General features: G+C 38.8%; 1 protein-coding gene across 1 annotated transcript; it reads right to left on the bottom strand.

Annotated features, from left to right (window-relative positions):
- Positions 1 to 2,744: 2,744 nt before the first annotated feature.
- On the bottom strand, positions 2,745 to 7,897 carry LOC139719966 (translation initiation factor IF-3-like). The gene is made up of 4 exons (XM_071631346.1): positions 7,835 to 7,897; positions 5,940 to 6,675; positions 4,811 to 4,969; positions 2,745 to 2,909 (listed from the first exon to the last, which is right to left on the bottom strand). Exons 2-4 carry the CDS (start codon positions 6,567 to 6,569, stop codon positions 2,745 to 2,747), a joined length of 954 nt encoding a protein of 317 aa, XP_071487447.1. The 5' UTR covers positions 6,570 to 6,675; positions 7,835 to 7,897.
- Positions 7,898 to 13,217: the final 5,320 nt, after the last annotated feature.

Raw genomic sequence — 13,217 nt, 5'->3', positions numbered from 1 at the left:
TACACACACACACACACACACACACACACACACACACACACACACACACATTGTGCCGCCTGCTCACCTCTAACCTACATAAAATGACTTTTGCATATTAAGATTTCTGAACCATAATATTTGGCTCATCTTTTTTTTTTTTTTCTTAGAATTAATTTCTCATTTTGAGAAGGAAGTACAGTAGTTTGTACAAAACAGACTTTTGCTAACACCAACAGCAGGTTTGGTTTTAAAAGGATAGTATAGTATTAGTTGACCTAAGGATTCAGCTTTTAACTTTTTGCCAGATACTTAGAAACCACTTTATGAAATGTTACAGAGCATACAATTCTAAGAGTAATTTGAAGTTTATTTAATGAAAATCGGTTTTGAAATGGCTTAGATATAAAAAAAAAGTAAGACAAAGTGATCTCAATGAAAGGTAGGTCTTACCTTTTACTAGGTTTGCTTTGCTTTGGATATCTCAGACATTTCAAAACCAATTTTCATCAAATAATCTTTGAATTCCTCTTAGAACCATATGCTCTTCCATATTTCATAAGAGGTTTGTCATCATAAAAAAAAATCATCAAAAAATATTGGAAACCTGGAAACCTGAAAACCCGTCTCAACTGAAGCTGTACCATCCCTTTAACTCTGAGCCTTACATGAATCGACTGTGCGCGCTTGCATTTTTCTGATCATTACTGTACTCCACTATCACAAAATTGTCGGGAAGTCAAGATTTGCACAAACTTAGACTGGCTAAATATACATGTATGTCATATACAGTACATGACCAAGTTATAGCTAGTAAATATCACAAGCATTAGATCATAAATAGCAAATCCACCATTCTACTTGATCAGATGAAAGAAACTCTCCTCACATCTCGTGCTGCATAGATAATGATTAGTTCCCGTCTTTAATCTGTTCTATTTCATGAGACCGATGGAACAGTACTACACATATTATTTCTCACACAAATCAGTTGGTTTCTGGCCCATGCACAATGATGCTGGAGTCATACACCATGATTCTCGATGCAATTGCAATTGCTTCGGCTGCCATTAAATGGCGGTAAATTGCCATGGACATAGTCGTGCTACATTCAAAGTTTGCTTCTTACAGCACAAATGCAAAAGGGTAGAATAGTCTTCATTTGCATGGCATCAGAATGGAGTTTAAGAGGAGTTGATATTACAAAGCCGTCATATGATAAAAGCTTGCACACATTACAATACCACAATATCATGCATACCATAGCAACACCTGCAACTGCTTCAAGTTCATTACGAATGCGATGCATTATGAAAGAATACATTGTACAAGGTGGAGATGTACAGAGGTAGACACACTAGATGCTCTACATATCCCATACAAATATCCATACGAGCGGATTAAGGTACAGCCAACCTCGCCAAAGTAGGCCTTGCCCAAGTTGAAAAGTTGACTTCCAAGTCAAAGAAAACTTCTACCCCAGATGGTAATAACATGATAATTAAATTGTGTGGGTCAAAATTCATGAAAGTCAAAGGATTTTCTCTGATCCCTTCAGATTCGGCTTGGGTAAGGTTGATTGTAATATTAGGCATGAATAAATTCATTGGCAACGTTCACACAAGGGAATGTTGTCATAAGTCAATTGAGTACATTATGCCCAATAGTCTGTAATACGATATCATTCCTGAGATCATCCTGAGATGACATTCCATGTACACAAGAGACAGAACAGAAAGCACCTTGTACCATGAATTCTTTGTACATACTGCCAAAATCAGAAATAGGTTTATACCAATTGTGGCCTTCTATTTGCTAGATCAAAATCAACTTATTCACATTTGCTGAAGTTGTAGAACATGTTGAATGTGTGGCTAGAAGTGACGATACCAGCTATTCCCACTCCCTCACACTGGGACTTGAATATTGTGATATATACAAGTCAAACGTAAATTACAACTAGTTGGAATGGAAGCTCAGTCTTCCTTAGAAATCATGTGCCCCAAAAAATTGAAATGCCTTCACATCTTGTTGTTTCATCATTAATATCAAAATAATGGGTATTTATTACTCCCGATATGAGGTTTGATGACTAGTATGAGTAAATTTTTGGTGCTACTGTGTATGAATTTGCACAGTTTACAGAGTATTATTTGCAGACATCACTTTGTATCAAAACAACTTGAGCCACATGTACGAATTGACATTTTCAGAAATCAGTCCCCAAACCGTGGTAATGTTCATTGAATATTCTGTCACTTTTTGCAAACATAAGCCTATAGTGTTTTCCATTTGAATGATAATGAAAATACCCAACTGCTCACTTCTCACAATTTAACACCAGATAATGATGACGAATCCCAGTACTGGAGTGTTTACTACAGGCACCAAGAGAATATCTAGTCCTTGCTTGTGAAAGAAATGTAATATTATAGCATCTTTCTTGTAATTCTCCTAACCTTTAACTTCATTTTGAGTGGATTTTTTTTTTTAAGAATCAAATTCAACCTAAAAATTCATTGTTATTTTCATCACTAAATCAAACAGACTTTCTAATACACTGTAATGCTCACGTTTTGTGAAGCTCACATGCTCACATTTTGTGAATTACAAAGTCACTAATCACATGCTGTCCTCGTGGCTTACACAAAAATGCTAATAAGCTTTCAAAATGAATAAGATGTCTTACAAGGAGAATTCCATTTTTTTTTTCACCACCATTAAATACTGTTTGAAAAAAAAAGTATATGAAATTTCGTCTTTGATTAGCTCTTTCCAGCGGATGTCTTTTTATACGCTGCCTTCTCTTTGGCCGACATGCAGCGAATGGTAACCATTAGTGTCCTCTGATTCTTGCCTTTCATCTGGGGAGGGCCATTCAGTGTGAGTCGGTCCTCCATCCCTTCCATCAACTGCTTGACGACATCCATCTGGGATTGCGAAAGAGGAGAGAAAGGGGCAGGGAGACAGAGAGAGAAGGGAGAGGGAGAGGAAGAGAACATAGTTACAGGAAACCACAGCCCAAATATATCATATGTGGATTGTGTGAAAGTAACGATATTAGTAAACATATCAGTTAAAGTCAACGAAAATCGGACCATCAATTCAAAAACTATGATTTTTCTTTTTCAAGTTTCGGTGCGGTTCTTGCTGGATAAGGAGAGTACTACACATCATGATGTCATTATGTACAACAATATAAGAAAGTATAAAGAAATTCAATGTATTTTCACTTTTCTAGCATACTGAAAGAGCACTTCACTTACCTCTTTTAGAAAGCAGGGGGAATAATATCACCGTGAACATACCGGTGTCCATAACATGTAAATGCAGTGTGTACTTTTCATGAAAAATAAGGTTTTGTCGTATTATCCTTATATTTTATTTATACATGTATCTTATGTCCAAAATGATGTCATGAACTCTAGTAGGCTTATCCAGGAATGATGCCCTCAAAGCTTTAAAAGTTCATAACTTTTGAAACGAGCGTCTGATTTTCTTCAAAATTTTACTGCTGTGTTCTACTAATATTGCACTGCTTTCACTCAATCCACATTTACATTTGGATTCCTTTAACCCTAACTAGGCTGGGCTATTTAGGTAGATAATAGAGCCGGGGGGCCTCCCAGGCTCCCCAGATCTCGGCCGTCGACCGCGCAATTGCGACGAAAATTGGCATACACCTTGCCTTTGTTGTAATCTAAAGTACCATGAAGTTAATTTTTTAAAAGAATTATCATTTATGCTAAATTATGCCAATTTGTGCATAATGTGCATGAAATCAGACATTTTGGTATGAATCAATAAATAAAGCTCAAAACAGGCACATTTTTTGTGTAAATATTATTTTTGGTGTCCTTAGCAAATGTAAGAGAAAAATATTGTATATATAATATTGTAAATAAAGTATTTTATTGTTTTTTGAATTTCTTATGTATTTCTTTGTTTTTTCGACTTTATGTTTTTCATTGTTTTTTCGATGAAATTTGTCCGCGACATTGTTACGAACAAGAAAATATGTTATTAACTGATTTTAATCAATAAAACCCCAAAATAATCATGCTTTTAAGAAATTTGCCTGTATGCACAGTTTGCATTGAAATTGTACACGAATTCACGTTTTTGAGCAATTTTTGGTCTGACATGCACGTACATATTTACGCGCAACTTCGTAACCGCGCGCCCGGGCATCGCAAATTTGGTGTCAAAAGATGCGGGAGACTTGAAAGAAAAAAGTCATGAAACGTCGCGGCGATAGCTTTTCGCGATAGCGATACATCGCGCGGAACGTCGAGGGGGGGCCTTGGAGGCCCCCCCCCCCCCCCCCCCCCGGCCTAGTTAGGGTTAAGAGACAAAATGTAAATGTTTGAGAATGTGATGCATACGTGTATGTGTGCCATACCATGTGATCTTAATCCTTATCCTTAATCTAGAAGTCAGTTAAGATCATGTACTGTATACGCCGAATATTTCGGGAGGTTTTTATTTTCGCAAATTTCGCAAGTCAGGTGCTATTCGCGAAATTATTGACTCTGATCCCGATGTGGACGTGACGTACGCGTGTACATTTCTCCGTTCAGTACAGGACTCCACGATCGTGAATTTAACCACTCGCGAAATCGTCGGGAAATCCCAATTTGCGAAAATTTAGGCTCGCGAAGTATATGGCGTACAATGTATACCGTATCTTTCCTCGGGTGGTTTCCTACAACCATTGCAATCTGAAATAAACCCACTTGCTACAGAAATGTATGTGTAATTGGAACTTTTACTTTTCATGGTACATTTTGAGATTAACAGAGAAAAGAAGCCAGAATCCCACACGACTCACCTGTTTACCATCAGGCACGATATCACTTCCTCGTCCGCCGCTGACAGACACGCGAACGTGAATATTGCTGCTTTCATCTGAAAACCAGTTCTCGAGCTGACGCCTTCTCACAGCTACGTCGTGTTGACCAATGTTCCATGATGCTTTGATCTCCTTCAGCTACAGTGTACAAATATGGCAAGGACAATTGATGATAAAGGCTGTCAAAATGGATGACAATTCAGCTGCTTAGTATTCCACAGGCCCTTTTGATCCTCAAAATTCATGCTATGGACAAACACTTAGAATAATACAGTAGCAACCACTTTCCCCTGATTTTCTTTCTCATTTTGTATGCATCCTTCATTTTAAGAAAATCATAATTTTTGATTGATTGTAAGTTAAAACTGATCATGCAAAAATAAAATGAGTCATTAACAATAAGAGAGCAATCTTGGCAGGTTGATAAGAAAAAAAAAGAAGAAATTTCTGGTCTCTGAGAAAAACCTAGATGTAAAGACGAGTTTACTCTGCATGTCAGAAAATTATCTCGTCAAATTCACAGCGAATATATCTATTCAAGAAGTATTGAAGGAAAGTTATTATTGCAATGCTAACATCTTGTTCAAATGACATAGCACACTGCCAGTTGTGTACAGTTTGTTTAACCAGCCTTCCACTCTCATCTGACATATCAAAATGATACCCTACTTTCTCAATACATGTTAGGTTTGGGTGACCAATAAAACAATCGACTCTGCAACAGAAAGTCATTAAGTGGGTCCTGCAAGTCCAATTAATGGCAGATATGTTGAATCCTACATGGAAATTTACAAAATATGTAATCAGGTGATACACTATGAGCAATGAGTACCTCTTCCAATAATGAGAACAAACAGATATGTTAAGCAATGACAGTCAACAAGAATTATTTAAGGCAAGCTGCCCATAATTCAACCATAACAGCAACCAAAATTCCACTGCCAGCTACACGTGAAACCTATAATTTTGCATGTACTGTCAAATTTTGGCATGGGCGGTCAAATTTTGGTGTTGGTTTTTATTCCAACTCAAGTAATGCTTTCTCCAAATGCATACTCTACGCAACCTGTTAAAGACCAGAAGACCCAAATACAAGTACAACTCTTACCTGGGTAGGTGCTGCTGACTTCTTCACCTTTTCGTTACGTTTTAGCTGCTCCTGATGCAGCTCCTGTCCACTCATCAGTTTGTACAGGGGCAATGGCTTGGCATTCGGGTTCAGCAAAACCAGTTTCAATTTTCTCTCCTGACTCAGCGCCACCGCTTGGCTCCTGTTCAGCTTCCCCAGCCTGTCTCCATTCTCATCCATCAGCTCGACGAGTTTGTGGGGCACCATCTTCCCAACGTTGACCATCGAGTTTCGCAGGTCTGCAGCAGCCCGCTTTTGCTTGCGTGAGAGCTTGTTCTTGGCCACGAGTTCCTTTTCGATGTAGTCCAGGTCAGCTTCTGTGGTCTCTTCCGCCCCATGGAGGCGCTGGTATCTGCTAAAGGTTCTGATGATACCGCATGGTTGCGGAGTTTTCGGGCTAAGCAGTGATGACGTGATGCGAGTGATCCTATTGCTTCCATAACAAACACAAGGACTATTTCTCTTCCCTATTGTAGACCCAAATCTCACTGAATATCTCCCCGAATCCTTCATTACCGTCCCCAGCATGCAGTTTGAAGACCTCCCGAATTGTTGATTCAGGACAGATAGGCGTTGCACTAGTGTCCGAAGTTTCTGGAGGCAAGCCATTTTCTTCCTTCCTTCTCTTTCACAGATTCATACTCAAGCAGAATCTTTAAAGCTCTCTTTGAAAATGAGATTTCTTAAAATTCTGTGTTGGTCCTACATGTAGGATCTGCAGAGGGGGAAAACAGGTTACAGTGTATGATTATGGATACATTTTCTCAAAGTGGAGTGCAGGCAGGTGAAATTCATGTAGTATCATGTGGTAGATTCTAGTAGTAGGCAGTCTGTATAAAACCTTAGGAGTCTACGGCATACTATTTCAAAGCAAACATCCCCTCCATCCAGAAGCATGGAAATTCACAAGTTGTGGGTCATGTAATTGACCTGTACAGTTGAGTTTGAGGGACTCTGTGATTGTTTCTTTAATTAGAATCTAGCTTAGGGCCCCTAACCGTTAAATGAATAAGGGACTTGCATATCGCAATCTTGCTTAAACTTACAAAGTGGGGAATGTGTGAAATGAATTTGCCCAGCAAGAATTTAGCTTGTTTGCTCCTGCAGCGTAGTTTGGCTGACTAAATATTTATCAGCGTATGCGTGGACCCAACAAAAAAAACACCCCAAAACAAAAAACCAACATGATTTCCAATTTCAACATTTCAAATACTTGTACGTAGACAACCTCTAGTGTTAGAGGGCGGTGAGTTGGCTCAGTCGGTAGCGCGTCTGCCTCACGATCACGCGGCCCGGGTTCGAACCCGAGTCTGGACTGAGCATTGTTGTGTGTAAGCATACCGTCCCCTCTAGCAAGAGGCAAAACACTCTGTCCCTCGGATAGGACATAAAATGGAGGTCCCGTGTATAAGACATAAGAGAGTAACAACTCATGCACGTAAAACTCCAGATCCCGCTTCATTCATTCATCGCAAAGAGCAGGGCCAGCTGCCAGGGTGTTTAACCCGGTGAAGTGGTCCCACATCACATCCAACTGGACCCCATGGAAGACCAGCTTAACGTAGCTGAATATAGGCTGGCCAGCCATCTTCTCAGATGGAAAATGAACAAAAAAATAAAAACAAAAACAAAAACAAGCCTATTATCTAAGTATCAATAAACTAGCTAAAGCGCGTTGACAAATTTCCAACAATAAAACGAACACATGGGACTGAGTTAAACTTTAATTTTAAAGGGCGTCGCTGACGTTTTTTAATTTGAAAATAAAGAAAAGGAGTTTACACCTGTCTCATAGGAGAAGCTTCGACGAAGAGATTCAAACTGTACAATTAAAAAAAAAGTTGCCGTTAAAACAAAAAAGAAAGAGTACATACTTGAACACGATGCATGGATTTGACGATTCTAGTCTTCCTTAATCTCGCGGTAGTATTCAGAAGAATTGCACGTTTGTGTATGTACCATTCAGCTAAAATTGAATAGCGCCATCTACTGACAAAAACCTGCTCATCGTCATCCTCCTTGTTGACCATTAATGTATTGTTGACGGAATGTCTTTTTACCAACAATTTCTTATTTATGGAACCATAAAACCATAAATCGGAATCGAAATTACCTTATTTTCACGATTATCATTGGCTAATAGACTTTCAGCCATCATTTTCATCCAGTAATATACTCATGAAAGGATGTAATAGGCAGCTTCGAGTACCATGATGAAGAAAGAACATGATTTCCTCGATTAAAGTTAGTTTTTTCTTATATTAATTTTTCACTAGTTGCCCAGTTTTAACTCTTCTCTGATTCGTTTGTTATTTATCTATTAGTATTTCTTTAATCAGTACTGTTCTTCGTTGTAATACTACTTACCATTCACCTTTGTTACTTCGTATGTAGTATTGATGCCACAAATGGAAGAATATTATTATTGATAGTAGGCACATGAGCGTATGTTTGTGTGTGTGTATGTTTGTAGAATATGTGTATTTGTGACATTTTCGATGTGAGACGAAATGTACACTTTGTTCTAAGATCAAAATGATCAGTCTTGATATTTTTTGAACCACGAGATAATTTTATAGAATAGGATGGTGGGGGAAAAAAATCCATTAATTGCATAAAATTATGCGGTGGCGATAATATTACATCTTACAGCACTGACTGTTCATTACCTCACCCTATGATAGTACATAGGGTTCTCACTTTAATTCTACTGTCAATCAACTTGAACAACAGAGCTCTAGAGGAGTATTAATACTATAATACATGCATATAACAATGAAAACTTTGAGCGAAGAAAGTGGGTTTCATTATTCACTATTTATTCTGTATTATTATGTATTCACTATTTATCATTTGCTTCCGGTCAGTTTTCCCTTTGTTTGTTTTCAATATATATTTATATATATATGAAGAGTTTGTTCGCAAAAACCGATAAGTCCATATTTGCCAAATGGAGATATTTGCGATTAAAGGTCAAGAAAAATAGAGAGAATAATAAGCATTTTTTTTGCTTCTTTTGACTATAACTTCAAAAATGTACCTTTATATGTAGTGACCAATATATCATTTAAAAGGTATCATTCTATACTTTATGACAGAGACCGTACTTCAAAATCTTCAAAAATGGACTTATCGGTTTTTGCGAACAAACTCTTCATATATATATATATATATATATATATATATATATATATATGTATATATATATATATACATATATATATATATATACATATACATATATCTGGTGATCTGCGTGGACCTCTGCTGGCAATCCCCGCGACTCACCCGGAACAGGTTTTGAGCATGCTCAAGTGTCTGTTGCACCTTTTCTGGGGCAAGCCTTGCGTGTGACTTGCGGGGGAGCTACCCAGAACTTTTTTTTTCATTCACTATTGGAGTGAAAACACGATTTTGTATAACATAATAAGAACCATTGTTTTAAGAGCAGTGGAATGATGATATTAGCGCCTCATTTAATTTGCATGATCATTTTCAGACTGATTTTAAAGTAAATAGATAATTTTACTGTGAGACTTTGAAGTTTTATGACTTTCTTATTTCAGGTTCCATTTGGGTAAATCTTCTTCTTGATCGTGGAGTGGCAGTTTAAGTTCCAAAGGCGTTCATGTCGCAGACTCCAAGATCTCAGCTCGGGTTGAAGTTGCACCCCCGTCTTACTGCCTGAAACCACTGAACTCTACACTGAACCACAAATGTGTAGAGCGCCACCTCCTGGTCTGGTTTTGCCGTTTTTTCATTCAGTGCCAAGATCTCGATTTAGATGATGGAGTCGCAGATTGAAACTCCGTGATTAGATCTCGCGAACTGAGTAAATCCACATGTCCAACAACAATCATCTTTCAACACAACAACTGTCATAACTTTTGTTGATAATCGTTACTCGTGATGCCGATATTAAAAAACAAAAAACAAAGACACGTGAGCACATTGACTGACAAAAGGTAAACAAGCCTGTCTCTGTGGACTCATTCTAGAGAACCTAGAGAAACTAAATCACCAGTTTGAAAGTGAACACCGTAGTTTTCAATCATATCTGAGCTTATATCCATAACTCACAGACGGTGTGCGCAGATTACCCGTGAAATCTGAACCTTTTCTTCACCTTTAACCCTTCATATCATATATTCCACTCCAGGTGTAATGTAATGGCAGGTACAATCTGACGGGCCACCATGTGTTTCCATGGTCACCAAAGACGCACATCTTGAGTTTTGATTTATGATTGTCGTGCGCATTGGTATGTAACAGTGTAAAATAGTCCTCCCTACATTTTTCTTTTTTTATCTTGGATTTGAGAACAAATGCTTTATTCATCTCTTTGGTATGTCTTCCATGCATGATATGATTATTTATTATGGAAACTTGGAAAATTACAGCCAAACATTCGATATTATAGATTTGTCATCAATCATGTTTATTTCTCTCCATCCATCCATCAGTTGTCGATATTTCTCTCTCTCTCTATCCATCTACCTATCTACCCATCTATCTACTTATCTATTTATCTACTTGTCTATCTATCTATGTACCTACCTACCTATCTATCTATCTATCTATCTATCTATCTATCTATCTATCTATCTATCTACATGTATCTATCTGTCTAGTCTACCTACCCCTATGTATAGCATAATCATATCTCCCTATTAGTATCTATTATACATATACGCATTAACATAAACAGGTGATACCCATTAGATTCTGCTAAGTGCTTTGGGCCCCTGTATTTTTGGGAAAGAGATTTATGCATACTCGTTTACACAATAATGGAAAATGAAAAGGACGCAGATCTCAAGCAAACGAACTGGCGGATGAATAAGCGGAAAGACTGTGTATAAAATCACAAGACAAGCACAGGTACTAATTCTACAATGGGGAAAGTAATTGTTATATAGGCACAGAGGTTTATTTGTTTTCATAACGTTGTATGTATAAGCCATCAAAAAGTTCAGGATGCTGGTCTGCACAATTCCCAGGGTGCCCTTCTAAATCATAATACAAGTCAAATAGATATCACGATACATCAGGGAACAGGAATAATGAACCATGGAGATGGAAAAATATTGTGTCGCTCGTCATTTTTTTTCTCTCTCTCTCTGGCATGTGGTGCTTGTCACGATTTATGATCCAATATGTTTGGGAAAAATCCCCATCCATAAATTCCAGCCATGACCCTGTGGCAGTGTATATAACATCCCAGCTTACGGGACGGATTGGGTATTATCTGAGCAAAACTGGCTTGGTATGATGGGCTCTAGCATCCTCGACTCGAGCTTTCATCATCAAAAGTCGCTGTTGAGTAATTTTGATGGGATGCCGGACTCTTGCTAGACTAGATTTTTCTTTGACTGGCGGCAGCCAACTTTTTGGCTGCATGACAACAAAAGTGCGGGAGAAATGATGACTCACGAAAGAGGAACAAGTGCTGAAAGGAGATCGTCTGTACCTGACGTGCATGGCACTTTAAATGACTTATTGACAGGACAGGAATAGCGGTGGATCTAAATCGCACACTCTCACTCAGCTATCTGATTGAGCTTCCCCTTTTTTCATACATTATATCTTTCTTTCTCTGCAGAGGCGGCTAAAAAATCACGTCAGCTTTCCACGGCATGTAAACGACTGGCTGGAAAGTGGTTTTAGTCGGGCTTATACGTCAACAGGCTACCGTCTGCCGAGGGGGTTGCCTCATAAAGTAAGGGGGCAACGCCAGGGATACACACTTCTCAAATCATGTCCGCTGCTGAGCTGCGCCGGATGGCCCAATAAAAAAGATCTGACTCGGGAACACCACATTACACGCCGGAGCGACAGTGTCCACACCATAGATTTCAACGCTTTCCCAATCCATAACTCACTGGTTTTGTTTTTGTTTTTGTTTTGCTTTTGTTTTCCCCATTGTCAGAAAGTTAACAAACTTTTAATGTGTGTGGAGAAAAGCAATCGATTCTGGCTACCACTTGGGACAATGATTGAGCCAACGGACTGTATTTGCGGGGACGTTTTGATTGCGGAATATGTAAGCAACAGGATATATGGCGTTTGGAACATGCAAGTTGGACAGTTGGACATTTAACTCGAAATCACCGACGGCCAGTTGCGAATGAGTGAGCTACTCGAATATCTGTTGAGGAGAAATTGAGGTCGTCATTACACGCGGGCTTCTATGGAACTTTTATTCTTAAATTGTGCCCTAATTACTCAAGAAAGATTCCTCACCAGCACTTATTTATGTCCATTTCTTTGTTTGTTGTGAAAACAACAAATTAACGCGCCTCTTTTCTCTAAATGGCCGTGGAACTACGAGCAACACCCCATCGGACCATAAAACTTTATCAACCACTTCCAGAGATGGTTTGAAAGTTGTCCAAGTTTCTCATTTTGTCGTTCTTTTTTCCTTCATCATAACTCTCTACAGCGAGATCTTTGTAAGCGATCCGAAACATCAAATCCTTTCGGCAGTCCCCCTGTTTTTCTGCATTGAGCCCCGTTCTGCGGGACACAATGATAAAATCCCGTAAGGAGTGACTCAACCGGCGACCTATTACAATTCTGATTGTCTCTGATTTATCTTTTGTGTCGTCACTTCAAACTCGTCGCGTTTGTTACGTGTGTCTCCGAGGAAATATCAGCAGACGATGGGGGCATTTTCCCGCGTCTTTTGTCCGAAATCGACGGAATGAAGGCCCCAAGACATCGCTTAGGAAGGTATTACTGGATATTTGTACAAGAATCCGTCCTGTTTACTCGCCGCTTGTATTCTTTAGAGAGATTAACGTAAAATACCTGACTCAACGACGATTTAGGTCTTTGCTCGACACGAAAGAAAAAAAAAGTCTTTGTTTGTTTATTTGCTAATTGAAGGACCATCTTAAATTTCCCTTATTGAGGGATTACATTCTCCGGAAATATTTGACAGATGTTGTTCTCCTCGTGGCCGATTATTGCGTTGAGCGGGTTCAATAACCCTGGTGTTTTTTCTTGTTTTGTTTGCAAAGGAGAGTTTTGTATTCAACCAAATTATTGTGCGTGAAAGAGTGTTACGATCGGCGCTCCAATGGCCGAGTTTGGCGGTCGATTTCGTCATGGGGAAAACAACGCGCCGAACGGGAACCCAATTCCGGCAAATTCTCGCGCAGTCTCAAAACTAACAATCGTCTTGGGAAGTAACGGAAATGTTTCTTCGCAGGATGCTGAATACCACACGGAATATACCGAGCATCACACAGCAGA

This window comes from Diadema antillarum, unplaced genomic scaffold (assembly GCF_040938485.1).
Source record: "Diadema antillarum isolate AM-2024a unplaced genomic scaffold, OU_Dant_1.0 scf00000117, whole genome shotgun sequence".
In the NCBI taxonomy this organism is placed as follows: Eukaryota; Metazoa; Echinodermata; class Echinoidea; order Diadematoida; family Diadematidae; genus Diadema; species Diadema antillarum.
Note: the sequence above shows the minus strand (reverse complement) of the source record. Positions and strands in the feature narration are given on the sequence as shown.

Bases quoted from the DNA above. Each gene is read 5' to 3' on its own strand.
- LOC139719966 (XM_071631346.1), bottom strand. From the start codon at position 6,569: ATGGCTTGCCTCCAGAAACTTCGGACACTAGTGCAACGCCTATCTGTC. The intron at 4,970-5,939 runs GTAAGAGTTGTA...TGTACACTGTAG, and splicing joins AGTCAGCAGCACCTACCCAG to CTGAAGGAGATCAAAGCATC. The intron at 2,910-4,810 runs GTGAGTCGTGTG...TCGCAATCCCAG, and splicing joins TCGTGCCTGATGGTAAACAG to ATGGATGTCGTCAAGCAGTT.